General features: G+C 39.8%; 1 protein-coding gene across 2 annotated transcripts in view; it reads right to left on the reverse strand.

Annotated features, from left to right (window-relative positions):
- DDHD2 (DDHD domain containing 2) overlaps positions 1–14,275 on the reverse strand; it is a 26,400-nt gene continuing 12,125 nt past the window's right edge. The window contains exons 14-18 of one of the 2 annotated variants that reach the window (XM_067721718.1): positions 13,998–14,100; positions 13,689–13,859; positions 12,822–12,984; positions 3,108–3,215; positions 1–1,830 (exon numbers count right to left, since the gene is read on the reverse strand). In XM_067721718.1, the coding sequence (XP_067577819.1) occupies positions 3,134–3,215; positions 12,822–12,984; positions 13,689–13,859; positions 13,998–14,100 (519 nt within the window). In that variant the 3' untranslated portion in view covers positions 1–1,830; positions 3,108–3,133. Of the gene's footprint in view, positions 3,216–12,821; positions 12,985–13,688; positions 13,860–13,997; positions 14,101–14,275 lie in introns of both variants that reach the window. The other variant, XM_067721719.1, reaches the window with a different exon arrangement.

The following is a 14,275-nucleotide window of genomic DNA, read 5'->3' on the forward strand; positions in this document are numbered from 1 at the left end:
AACTGGTCAATATGGTTTTATTTCAGAATTTACTAAAGATTTAAATATAATCATCACATAAAAAACATTTCAAAAAGTGCAAACAGTCAGAACGCTAATCGGTGCTACCGATCTTTCCATGCAAACCATCGCTTTTGCTGAGATTAGCAATAGCAATTCTGCAGCTGGGAATATGGAGAAAATGATCCTCCACCAGCATTTAAAAGTAGCCTTGGTCAAGAGATTGCGCATGATGCTGCTGAAGTAGTGCAAATAATATACAACTAAACAAGGAACTCAAGTCAAGCTTATTACCCTGTGGGATATACATCCGTGAAACCAGCACAGGGGGACAAACAGGATATAAAGCTCTTTTCCAGTCACCTACCCCTCACCACCAGGAAGGAAACACTTCTTAGTACAAACAGTGGTTTATCTAGCCATCCAGGTTGATCCTGTTCATCTCTGGTTACAGGGACTCACTCTTGCTGGTCCTTTGGTTTACTCTTAAATTTTAGTTATTCTGTTAATAGGAAGACCAAATTTAAATATGAAGACAACAACTTGATGAAAGCTTCCCCTTTAATATGTACTGAATGCTACTGAATTCTCAGTAACCCTTACTTCACACTCAGAGTTTATGTAGTAAAGAAAATAAAGTATTTCATATGGATGAGACTTCTTAGTGGCTTAGCGTTAGTGTGTAAGCAGATGGACAAGGTAAGGCCAGGCTCTCACCTTTACCCCGAACTTATCTCTAGGGTGACAGTCATTAACCTTCCCTCTGCTGTCAGAGGTGGCTTATGCGAATGTTAAATTCCAGGGCTTTGGACGCCATGATCTATTTACTTACAAGAAACCGATATAAAAAGCGAAACACAGCTTGCCTGTCTACACCGCTCTGTCCACCAGGGCCTGTAGGAACCTGAGAGGAGTGTGAAGGACTGTCACAAAGAGAACTGCAAAGACAATCACAAACTGAGACCTGTGAGAAAGAAAATACCTACAGCACAGTGGTGAGCAAGATGCCTTGGAAACTATTAGTCTCCATTCACTCGTCTTCTTCAAGGTGCATCTCACTTGCACGCTCTGACACTGACTCTGCACCAGCTGTTCCTGGCCCCATAGACGCAGGTTTGTCTTTCAGAATAAGGAACACTTCCCCCTAGCCAGATCTACCAACACTGCCTGTGCCGAGAGCCTGTTCCATAGCGACCTGCACTACGGGTACCTAAGGAGGCAACGCTGTTTGTGTGCTTGAAGAGGACACTCTTCAATACTCCCTTCACCCAAGCAGCTGTGGCAGATGGCTTACACAAATTCTATTTCACCATCAATGCACCACTGAAACATTTTATTCATCACTTAATAAGCAGTCAAAGCTGTGTAATTTCAGGTCTGTCCGCTTTTATAACCCTCAAGAACTAACAACTAAGTCGGACTTTGTCTAGAGTCTCCCAGTTTGAAGTATGATATGATATAAAAGGGCAGGTCTAGCATATATAACATCTTTGCTTTATAAAGATGCACCTGATGTGAACTAAACTGTCCACTTTAGACTGTCCTCTGAGAGCAGCTCAAACAGCTGTGGAAACAATGAACAGCGTCAGTGATTCCTAGCAATAAATCTGTCAGTCAGCTGTAGAGAGAGTAAACAGTATTTACAGATTTTAGTCTTTCTTCATACAGTACGTGTAGGAAATAAAAGCTGGCTCAAGAGAATCTGATGGCCACCAGTCTCCCTCATTCACTTAGACCTGGCCTTCAAATGCAGAGAACACCCATGAGCGATGAGCAGACCCCAAAATGCCTTCTGAATCTCGGGAGTCCACTTCCAGATTAGAATATTTTCTAAAGATAAGCAATAATTTCTTAGAAAAATTTATACCCAACCCAAAACAAAAACTCAGACTTTATACCATCTCAAGTAATAAACAATAAAGTGTGGTACCTAAGAGAAAAACAAATACCGTATGCTAACACATATATATGGAATCTAAGAAAAAGAAAAAAAAAAGGTCATGAAGTACCTAGGGGTAAGACGGGAATAAAGACGCAGACCTACTAGAGCATGGACTTGAGGATAAGGGGAGGGGGAAGGGTAAGCTCTGACAAAGTGAGAGAGTGGCATGGACATACATACACTACCAAATGTAAAACAGATAGCTAGTGGGAAGCAGCCACATAGCACAGGGAGATCAGCTGGGTGCTTTGTGACCACCTAGAGGGGTGGGATAGGGAGGGTGGGAGGGAGACGCAAGAGGGAGGAGATATGGGAACATACGTATATGTATAACTGATTCACTTTGTTATAAAGCAGAAACTAACACACCATTGTAAAGCAATTAGACTCCAATAAAGATGTTAAAAAAAAAAAGTGTGGTACCTAAATACCATCATCAAAGTATTAAAGATGCAAACCACTCCCAGCTATGAAGCAAGAATGGCAAGTGTTTCTCTGAAGCCAGTGGTAAAAAGTAACAGGGTCTTCCCTTTGCTTTTCCACTCACTTCCAGAGAGGAAGATTATCTTCCTAAGACCCCAGTGGTGAGCAAGGCTGGCAACCTGCAGGAAATGAGGCCGCTGAGGAGAGGAAAAAACTGCAGCAACAAAGAGGCAGGTGTTCTGGGGAAGGACCCCTCAGTGCCCGTCTAAGGGAGGGAGTTGAAGAGGTCATCACGCTGGAAGGCGACCAGAGAGAACACCAGAGTCTGCCACACAAACTTCCTAACTACACATCTAAAGGGCTGAGCAACATAAATCCCAGGATGAGCTGTTTGTACTTAAAGCTGTAACTGTTGCCCTGGTAACTCTCAGATGGTCAACTATTAAGATTCTGAGTTTAGATCCTAAAAATGGCAAGTATTATTGGACCAAGTCGCTAACAAAACAAACATACACTAACCTTTCTCTAAGTGGCCTACTGTGCTTTTTTCCCATGAATTTTAAGCAGGGTCCCTCTAAAAATGAGTGATAACCTGGATCTTGGTGACAGGCAACAAAAAGTATATTTATAAAGAGCTGAGGCTCCACAGTTCCTCATCACATGTTAATATGTAGGAAGAGCTGAGGCTCCACAGTTCCTCGTCACATGTAATATGCTGCATACATGACATTTAAAAACTTACATTAAGCAGCCATAGGTGGTTCATTTTTACTGTAAAGGCTGATCAAGGAAGATACCCTGGGTTTGGTAGATTTCTTTGAGGACCAGCAGTACTGTATCTTCAGACTCCCTGTAGAGAAAAAATTATGTTGTAAAAAGAAGAAACTAACATTCGTACTAGATGCTTTACATGTATCATCTCAATCTACACAACCACCTTACGAGTTCATTTTTTTACTGTTTAAAACAAATCTGACTCAGAGGTGATGTAACTGGCAGTGGTTTGTAAGGTAACCTTATAACAAATAAGTCTAGCATTATGTCCTATAATATAAAAGCGCCAGTAGTAAATGACCAAGCCCTCCCTTTCCACAGAACTCATTCTTGGAACAACATGGAAGAGTCGTCCAATTCATCACCTTAATTTTTTAAATGTTATTCACATTTTTCAAAAAGCCAATACAATCATATGAATAAAAATCAAAGATATAAAAGGATATAATAATGAAGTCTCCTTCTCACTGTTTCTTAACCACTAGTCCCCAACTTCTGACAATTGACGTTATCAATTTCTCATGCATCTTCCAGATATTATTCAGTGTCTGTACAAGCAATTACTTATATCCAGTTTGTAAAGAAATTTGATTATAAAAATACAGCATTCGTGGATTGCCATAAGGGTATATGGCTCAAACACTTTTCTAGATCTAAGGTTTGACATTTTTAAAGTCATGGATCTATTTGAGAATCTAATGAAACCTATGGATTACTCCCCAGAAAAGATACCATATACATATATACCCGAAATTATAAATAGAATTTCACTGGACTCATAGACTTTTTTCTATTCCCCACAAGTTCCATACACAGACAGCAGGTTAAGAAACTCCTTCCTCCTATACCAGTGAGGAGAGATTAGCTAAACCAGATATTAAAATGGTGTGATCCTGGTGCATAAATAAATGGATCAATAGAAAAGAACAGGAAGTCCAGAAATAGCCTTAAATACTCATAGAAATTTAATACAATAAAGTTAGAACCTCAAATCTATTAACAGTGTTGCAACAACTGGATAGCTATCCTGAAAATGATTTGGATCAATCCTCACCTTATTATTAGGATAAATTTGAACAGAATCAAAGATTTATATGTAAAAATGAAACCCTAAAATATCAGAATAAACTGTGGTAAGGAATTCTTTGGAGAGCAAGGAAAATCTAAGTATGACACAAATTCCAGAAGCCAAAAAAGGAAAAAATAAATTTGACTACGTAAAAATCAAAATTTCTACTTAGCAAAAATTAATGTACACAATGTCAAAGACAAACTGGGGAAAAGGTATTTGCAACTCGTATCACAGATTTATCAATTAAAAAAAGACCAAAATTTCAATATAAAAGAGAATAAAGGGTATAGATAATTCCCCAAAAAGAAAATTAAAATGGTCCTTAAATATATGTCAAGATGCTCAACCTTATTCATAATAGGAGGAGGGCAATACGAATTATAGAGTGCATGATACATACGCTGAAAACCACGAAACACTTCTGAGAGAAACTAAAGACCAAAATACACTGAGAGACAACTGTGTTCGTGGGTCAGAAGACTCAGCATTATTAAGATGTCAGTTCTTCCCCCAAATTGATCTATAGATAAAATGCAATCACAATCAAAATTCCTAAAAAGCCTTTTGGCTGAAATTAACAAGTTCATTCTACACTATATAAGGAAATGCAGAGGACCTACAATACCTAAAATAACTACGAATAGGAAAAACAAAGATGAAGGACTCATGATACCTAATTTTAAGCCTTACTATAAAGCTACAGTAATCAGGACAGTGTTTTATTGGCATAAGGACAGACAAACAGATCAGTGGAACAAAACAGAGTCAAGGCAAGTCAACAGTTTCTCCATCTGAATAAACTTTTCAACAAATGTTGCTAGAACAGGAAAACCACATGCAAAACAATGAACCTCAATCCTTTCCTCACACCATCTTTAAAAATTAACTCAGTCAAAATGGATCACAGAGCTAAATGTAAAAGCTAAAATGACACAGCTTCTAAAACAAAGGAGAAACCTTAATGACATTGGATTTGGCAAAGATTTCTTAAATATGTCAGAAAAGCACAAACTTCAGTAAAATGGACTTCATCAAAATAAAAAACTGCGTTTCAAAACCTACTTGACAGAAAAATGAAAACCAAACCACATCCTGAGGAAAAAAAGTATATCTGAAAAGAACTTGTAACTAAAATGTAGAAAACTCTTGAAACTTAATAATGAAATAAACCAATTTTTTAAATGGGCAAAAGATTTCAACAGACAATTCACTAAAGAAGATGTATGGACAGCAAGGGGGATCGATCAACGTGGCAGAGTAAGAGGACGTGGAACTCCCCCCCCAAAAAATCACATCAAAAGTACATCTGTATGTGGGATGGAAACTGGCAGAAACACTCCTGTACAACCAAGGCTGTAAGAAAGATCCACATGTAATCGTTTAGGATGGGAAGGAAAGCGATCAGGTTGGGACCTGTGCCCCTGGGAGGGGACTCAGAGGAAAAGGGAGAATGCACAGGTGGAGACCCACCCTGAGGAGTGAGCAGTGAGAGCCTCAGATTCAACGCCCCAGTCCTGGGGTCCTAATCAGGGGAGACGAGCCCCCTTGGCTAGCTGGAGGGCAGCAGGGCTGTGGGAGCACGTGCGTGCTGGCTTGCCCCCAGGCAGGGCGGAGAGTACAGTGGGAGGACTGCTCTAGTGGCTGCCAGGTCTCCCCGCCTGGGTGCACAGCTCAGCTCCATGACGATGCACCACTGCACAGCATCTAGGGCCGCCACGACAGGGAGAAACACAGCCAAGGGATGCACAGGCAACCCGGGCATGGGGCAGAGTCTGGGTGGGGTGTCAGCTGCCACTGTTGGTACTTACTCAAGCAGTGCATCAGAAGAAGCCCAGAACTCTGACGGCGGCCCCTACCCCACGGCTTACACCCCAGCATATGCCAAGAGTCCACACAGGCCCCAGTTGCCCTGCAGTGTGGCCCCATAACAAGACAGGGGAGGCTGGGGGCAGTGATCGACTGTGAGGGGCAAAGGGGACATGCACCCAAGGCTGCACATGGCAGACAGCTTGGACCTCTGTCTGCAGAGAGCCCACATGGGCCCCACTTTTGTCTGCCCTCCCCAGCTCTGGGGCAAGGGTTCCAGTGCAGGGAGGTTGGGAAACACACCTAAAGGGAACAGAGCCAGCCTGGGCCGGACCATCAGGGCTTTGGCTCCAGCAACTTAGGATCAGACCCTGTCCCCAACTGCATGGTGACAGCCACTGAGCAGAGGGGAAGTCCCACCTCACATCCAGCTCCACCCCCTACTAAGGTGATAGCTGAGGAAAGACGACTCTGTCCGTGTCATCAAATCCTGCTCTCCCATCAACGGCACTGGGCACACACAGCCTGTATAAGGATGCTCCCACATAAGAATACCCCTTTCAGACTGCAATAGGTAACTGTTTCACCTAAATTCATAGCGACAGAAAAAGTTAAGCAAAATGAAAAGGCAGACAAACTGCTCTCAATTGAAACAGCAAAAGAAAACCCATGAAAAAAGAATGAAACAGAAATAAACAATTTACCAGATAAAGAATTCAGAACAGTTAATTAAAAAATGTTAACTGAATTAGGGACAAGAATAAATGAACATAGTGAGAATTTTAACAAGGAACTAGAATATATAAAAAAGACCCAATCAGAAATGAAGAATTCAATAGCTGCAATAAAAAAAACACACTAAAAGGACTGAATAGCAGACTGAGTGATATAGAAGAACACATAAGTGATCTGAAACATAGAATAATGGAAATCACCCAATCAGAACAGCAAAAAGAAAAGAGAGATTTTAAAAAATGAAAACGGTATAAGAGATCTCTGGGCTAACATTAAATGTACCAACATTCACATTATAGGGGGTCTCAGAAGGAGAAGAGAGAGAGCAGAGCATCGAAAATGTATCTGAGGAAATTGTGGCTGAAAACTTCCCAAATCTGAAGGAAACAAATATCCAGGAACAGGAAGCACAGAGGGTCCCAAACAAGATGAACCCAAGCACACTCACACCAAGACATAACAATTAAAATGGCAAAAGGTAAAGAGAGGCTTCTGAAGGCAGCAAGAAAAAAAGAGTCATATACAAGGGGATCCCCATAAGGCTATCAGCTGATCTCTCTGCAGAAACCCTGCAGGCCAGAAGGGAGTGGCACGATATATTCAAAGTCCTGAAAGGGAAAAACCTGCAACCCAGGATACTCTGCCCAACAAGATTATCATTTAGAATTGAAGAAGAGATAACTGCTCAGACAAGCAAAAACTGAAACAGTTCATCAATACTAAACCTACTCTAAAAGAAATGTTAAAAAGTCTTCTCTAAGTGGAAAAGAAGTAAGAACCTATAGAAAAGGGGAAATCCCAATAGAAAAGGCAAATACATAGTAAGGACTGAGGATCAACCACTTAAATAAGCCAGTATGAAGATTAAAAGACAAAAAAACTGTAAAAGCAACTATAACTACAATAAACAGTTAAGGGATAAACGTGAAGATGTGAAATATAACATCAAAACCACAAAATGCAGGGGAGGGGAGTAAAAACACGTAGGTTGTTTAGAATATGTCTGAACTTAAATGACTGCCAGTTTAACACAAGTAGATATAGGTCAACATATAAGAACCCCATGGTAATCACAAATCAAAAAACTACAACATACACACACACACACAAAAGTAAGGAACACAAGCATACTGCTAAATAAAATCATTAAACCACAAAGGAAGAAAAAAAAGAAGAAATGAATACAGAAGAACTACAGAAACAACCGGAAAACAAGTAATAAAATGGCAATAAGTACATACCTATCAATAATTACTTTAAATGTCAATGGACTAAATGCTCCAATCAAAAGACACAGGGTGGGGTTTCCCTGGTGGCGCACTGGTTAAGAATCCGCCTGCCAATGCAGGGGACACGGGTTCGAACCCTGGTCCGGGAAGATCCTGCATGCTGCGGAGCAACTAAGCCCGTGCGCCACAACTACTGAGCCTGCACTCTAGAGCCCGCAAGCCACAACTACTGAGCCCACGTGCCACAACTACTGAAGCTCGCGTGCCTAGAGCCCATGCTTCTCAACAAGAGAAGCCAAAGCAATGAGAAGCCTATGCACAGCAACGAAGACCCAACGCAGCCAAAAATAAATAAATACATTTTAAAAAAGACACAGGGTGGGTGACTGGATGAAAAACAAGACCCATCTATATGCTGCCTCCAGGAGACTCACGTCAGAGCTAAAGACACACACAGGCTGAAAATAAGGGAATGGAAAAGGTATTTCCTATAAATGGAAACGAAAAGAAAGCAGGGGCAGCAATATTCCTATCAGACAAAATAGACTTTAAAACAAAGGCTATAACAAAAGACAAAGGAGGGCATTCTATAATGATAAAGGGATCAATACAAGAACAGGATGTAACATTTGTTACCATATATGCATCCAAGACAGGGGAAGCTAAATATATAAAGCAAATAGTAACAGACATAAGAGGAGAAACTGACAATAACACAGTAATAGTAGGAGACTTTAACATTCCATTTTCATCAATGGACAGATCATCCAGACAGAAAATCAATAAGGCAACAGTGGCCTTAAATGACACAATAGACTAGTTGGACATAACAGATATCTACAGGACATTACATTCCAAAACAGCAGAATACACATTTTTTCCAAGTGCACATGAAATGTTCTCCAGGACAGATCACATGTTAGGCCACAAAACAAGTCTCAACAAATTTCAGAGGATAGAAATTATATCAAGCTTTTTTCCGACCACAATGGTATGAAACTAGAAATCAATTACAGAAAGGAAAATGGGAAAAGAACAAGCATATGGAGACTAAATGACATGCTACTAAAAAATGATGGGTCAATAAAGAAATCAAAGAGGAAATCAGAAAATACCTTGAGACAAATAAAAATGGAAACACAACTCTCCAAAATCTATGGGATGAAGCAAAAGCAGATTTAAGAGGGAAGTTTATAGTGATACAGGCCTTCCTCAAGAAATAAGAAAAATCTCAAACAAACCTACCACCTCAGGGAATTAGAAAAAGAAGAACAAAGCCCAAAGTCAACAGAAGGAAGGAAATAATAAAGATCAGAGAAGGAAATAAATAAAATAGAGATTAAAAAAAGCAATAGAAAAGATCAATGAAAATGAGAGCTGGTTTTTTGAAAAGATAAACAAAAAGGATAAACCTTTAGACAGGCTCACCAAGAAGAAAAGAAAAAGGACCCAAATAAACAAAATAAGAAATGAAAAAGGAGAAATTACAACCGATACCACAGAGATATAAAAAAATCATAAAAGGATACTATAAACAGTTATATTCCAACAAATTGGACAACCTAGAAGAAATGGACAAATTTCTAGAAACATAAAAATTGCCAAGACTGAATCAAGAAGAAACAGACCATTTAAACAGACCAAACACTAGTGAAATTAAATTTGTAATTTAAAAAAACTCTCAGGAAACAGAAGTCCAGAACTGACTTCACAGGGGAATTCTAGCAAACATACAAAGAAGAGCAAACAACTATCCTTAAACTATTCCAAAAAACTGAAGAGGAGGAAATACTCCCAAATTCATCCTACGAGGCCACCATTATCCTGATACCCAAACCAGACCAATACAATACAAAAAAAGAAAATTACAGGCCAATATCTTTGATGAATATAGATGCACAACTCCTCAACAAAATATTAGCAAACTGAATCCAACAATATAAAAAAAGTATCATACACAATGATCAAGTGGGATTTATTCCAGGGACACAAGGATGGTTCAACATTCACAAATCAATCAATGTGATATACCACATCAACGAAAGAAAGGACAAAAATCACACGATCACCTTAATGGACACAGAAATAGCATTTAATAAAATTCAACATCCATTCTTGATAAAAACTCTCATCAAAGTTGATATAGAGGAAACATATCTCAACATAACAAAGGTCATTTATGACAAACCCACAGCTAACGTCATATTCAACAATGAAAAGCTGAAAGCCTTTCCTCCAAATTCAGAAACAAGACAAAGATGCCTAATGTTGCCCCTTCTATTTAACATAGTATTGGAAGTCCTAGCCACAGCAATCAGGGGAAAAAAAAAAGAAAAAAAAAAAGGCATCCAAATTGGAAGGAAGGAAGTAAAACTGTCACTATTTGCAGATAGCATGATACTTTATATAGAAAACCCTAAAGCCTCCACCAAAAAACTGTTAGAACTAATAAATGAATTCAGTAAAGTTGCAGGATACAAGATTAATATACAGAAATCTATTGCTCTTCTATACACTAATGATGAACTATCAGAAACAGAAAGTAGAAAAAAATCCCATTTAAAATTACATCAAAAAGAATAAAATACCCTAGGAATAAACTTAACCAAGGAGGTGAAAAACCTACACTCTGAAAATTATAAAACACTGATGAAGGAAACTGAAGATGATACAAAGAAATGGAAAGATATCCTATGCTCTTGGAATGGAAGAATTAATATTGTTAAAATGGCCATACTATCCAAAGCAATCTGCAGACTTAATGCGATCCCTACCAAAATACCCATGACATTTTTCCCAGACCTAGAACAAATAATCCTAAAATCTATATGGAAGCACAAAAGACCCCATATTGCCAAAACAGTCTTGAGAAAAAACGAATAAAGCTGGAGATATCACCCTCCCCGACTTCAGACCATACTACAAAGCTACAGTTATCAAAACAGATTAGTACTGGCACATAAACAGACACATAGATCAATGGAGCAGAATAAAGAGCCCAGAAATAAACCCATGCACCTATGGTTAATTAATCTACGACAAAGGAGGCAAGAATGTAAAATGGAGAAAAGACAGTTTCTTTGACAAGTGGTGCTGGGAAAACTGGACAGCTACATGTAAAGGAATGAGATTAGAAAATTTCTGCACACCATTTGCAAAACTAAACTCAAAATGGATGAAAGACCTAAATGTAAGATTGGAGACCATAAACCCCCTAGAAGAGAACATAGGCAGAACACTCTTTCACATAAATCACAGCAATATTTTTTTGGATCTGTCTCCTAAGGCAAAAAAATAAAAGCAAAAATAAACAAATGGAACCTAATTAAACTTAAAAGCTTTTACACAGCAAAGGAAACCATCAACAAAATGAAAAGAAAAGCTACTGGATGGGAGAAAATATTTGCAAATGATATGTGATAAGGGGTTAATATCCAAAATATATAAACAGCTCATAAAACTCGATATCAAAAAAAAACACAAATAACCCAATCAAAAAATGGGTAGGAGACCTGAATAGACATTTTTCCAAGAAAGACACATAAATGGATAACAGGCACATGAAAAGATGCTCAATATCACTAATCATCAGGGAAATGCAAATCAAAACCACAATGAGATGTCACCTCACACCTGTCAGAACGGCTGTCATCAAAAGGAACACAGGGCTTCTCTGGTGGCACAGTGGTTGGGAGTCCGCCTGCCGATGCAGGGGACGCGGGTTTGTGCCCCGGTCTGGGAAGATCCCGCATGCCGCGGAGCGGCTGGGCCCGTGAGCCATGGCCGCTGGGCCTGCGTGTCCGGAGCCTGTGCTCCACAACGGGAGAGGCCACAACAGTGAGAGGCCCGCGTACCGCAAAAAAAAAAAAAAAAAAAAAAAGGAACACAAAATAACAACACTGGCGAGGATGTAGAGAAACAGGAATGCTTGTCCATTGTTGGTGGGAATGTGAAATGGTGCAGACACTGTGGAAAACAGTATGGAGGCTCCTCAAAAAAATAAAAATAGAACCACCATATGATCCAGCAATTCCACTCCTGGGTACATATCCAGAAAAAACGAAAACACTAACTTGAAAAAATACACGCACCCCAATGTTCATAGCAGCACTATTCACAATAACTAAGATATGGAAGCAACCTAAATGTCCAGCAACAGACAAATGAATAAAGAAAATGTGGTATATATTACAATGGAATAATACTCTGCCATAAAAAAAAAGATGGAATTCTGCCATTTGCAGCAACGTGGATGGACCTAAAGAATATCATGCTTAGTGAAATAAGTCTTAATTGTTTCACAGATACTTGATAGATGCAGAAAAAGGAGATAGGCCAGTGTACATTTGGGATTAGAATGATTTCTTGTTCAGACAATTACAAAACAGCACACTCATGTCATTTGAAGAAATCTTAACAAACAATTAAGACCAAAAAACTCCAAAACAAAAACAAACACTTAGGGGCTTCCTTGGTGGCGCAGTGGTTAAGAATCTTCCTGCCAATGCCAAGGACACGGGTTCGAGCCCTGGTCCAAGAAGATCCCACATGCCGTGAAGCAACTAAGCCCGTGTGCCGCAACTACTGAGCCTGCGCTCTAGAGCCCGTAAGCCACAACTACTGAAGCCCGCGCCTACAGCCCATGCTCTGCAGCAAGAGAAGCCACCGCAATGAGAAGCCCGTGACAGCAACGAAGAGTAGCCCCCGCTCGCCGCAACTAAAGAAAGACCACGCGCAGCAACGAAGACCCAACACAGCCAAAAATAAAATAAATAAAAATAAAAAAATAAAAAAGTTAATTAATTTTTTAAAAAGGTAGACTTAAAAAAACAACACTTACCAGTAGCATAGATGACTTTGTAAAGCAAATAAATATTCATTAAAACTTTCAATGGGCTTCTCCTGTAGCACATAGTCGATGCGCTGGCCTCCATTCAGCATTCCCACATGGATGGGGGGAGCTTCTTGTTTAACTGCTACAAGGTTCTCTTCTGTGCTAACATCTGGATACAGAAGAACCGTAATAAGAATATAAAAGCGTCCAGCCCTCCAAGGTTGTCCTTGCTTTCCCTCAGGCTCCAGCTTTACCGTAGGACGAGCTACCCTGCTCAGAAAGTTCTCTCTCATGTTCCTCCTCTCAATCCCCTTAAAGCCTCTCCTCAAGGCACACTGATTTTATCCAATCCCTTTTTTCCTTCCTGTACCTTTAATGGCTAATTCCATTTGCCTTTGGTTTACAAACTAAATGCAAACAGGGTTAGAACTCCTTAGGCAATTGAAAACTAAAGCAAAAGAATGCAACATTAACTGTGAAATTAAGAGGAAAAGTGTCCTAGCTAGTCCCCAGCCAGGAAAATAAAACCAACCCATGAATACACAGACATTCCCCTGTAAAAGCAAGGTTCTTCACAGCGTAGGCTCTGAGCAGCACTGCCATAGTGCCCAAGTGGGGAATGTTTAAAGCCTCATTACTAGATGCTCAGCTTCTCTTGACATCTTCCCTCACAAACAATGTTTTTCCAAAATTTGTGGCTATTAGATGACAGAAAACACCAGCAGAGCTGAAGGCCCATTAGGACTCATAGTATTGGTCCTAAACAATAAAAAAGGAGAAAGTAAGAAGACCCTGGGAGAATAAGAACCAGACACCATGGAGTCCCTCTTATCTGGCCTGGTGCAGGAAATCAATATGTACAGTGTCACTGACCACTAGGCTTCTCTGAACTTGATTCAGGTTCTGCTTCAGTTTCTTCTGCAGTTTCTGAAGCTTGTAAGGCAGGGTATGGAGCTCTGGTAAAAGACTTCCAGGCCATCCGCAGCGAACCTAGCAAGTTGTTCTTAAGGTCCATGCTCATCCTGGTCAAGCCCTCTCTCAGTTCTGAAACATATGAAAAAGAACATTACATGGTTTACAGAGGTAAAAGGGTTCAACACAGCTAAACAAAGTGAATGAGGTCCAGTCGGTTTGCACTGACCAGAAGGTCTAGAATTATCAGGTTCTATATTCAAGACTTACCTAAGTGCATCCGCTTCCTGCCTTTATGATGCGGGATCAGCATTGGCTCAAATTCTACTCCTGGGACCACCATTGGTTCAATCCTATAGGCCACAGGATCAAACTACATAGGAAAAACAATAGCTACAAATACCTCTGCTGAAGATGAAGAAAGATAATGACAGTCTCAGGAGCTATGTATCAGGCAAGAATAATTATAAGCTCATTTTTTAAAATGTAGTTGTTCTGCCCCATCACTTCCAGATTCATACTATTATAAATTATCTCATTACTACAGA

This window comes from Pseudorca crassidens, chromosome 21 (assembly GCF_039906515.1).
Source record: "Pseudorca crassidens isolate mPseCra1 chromosome 21, mPseCra1.hap1, whole genome shotgun sequence".
Lineage (NCBI taxonomy): Eukaryota > Metazoa > Chordata > Mammalia > Artiodactyla > Delphinidae > Pseudorca > Pseudorca crassidens.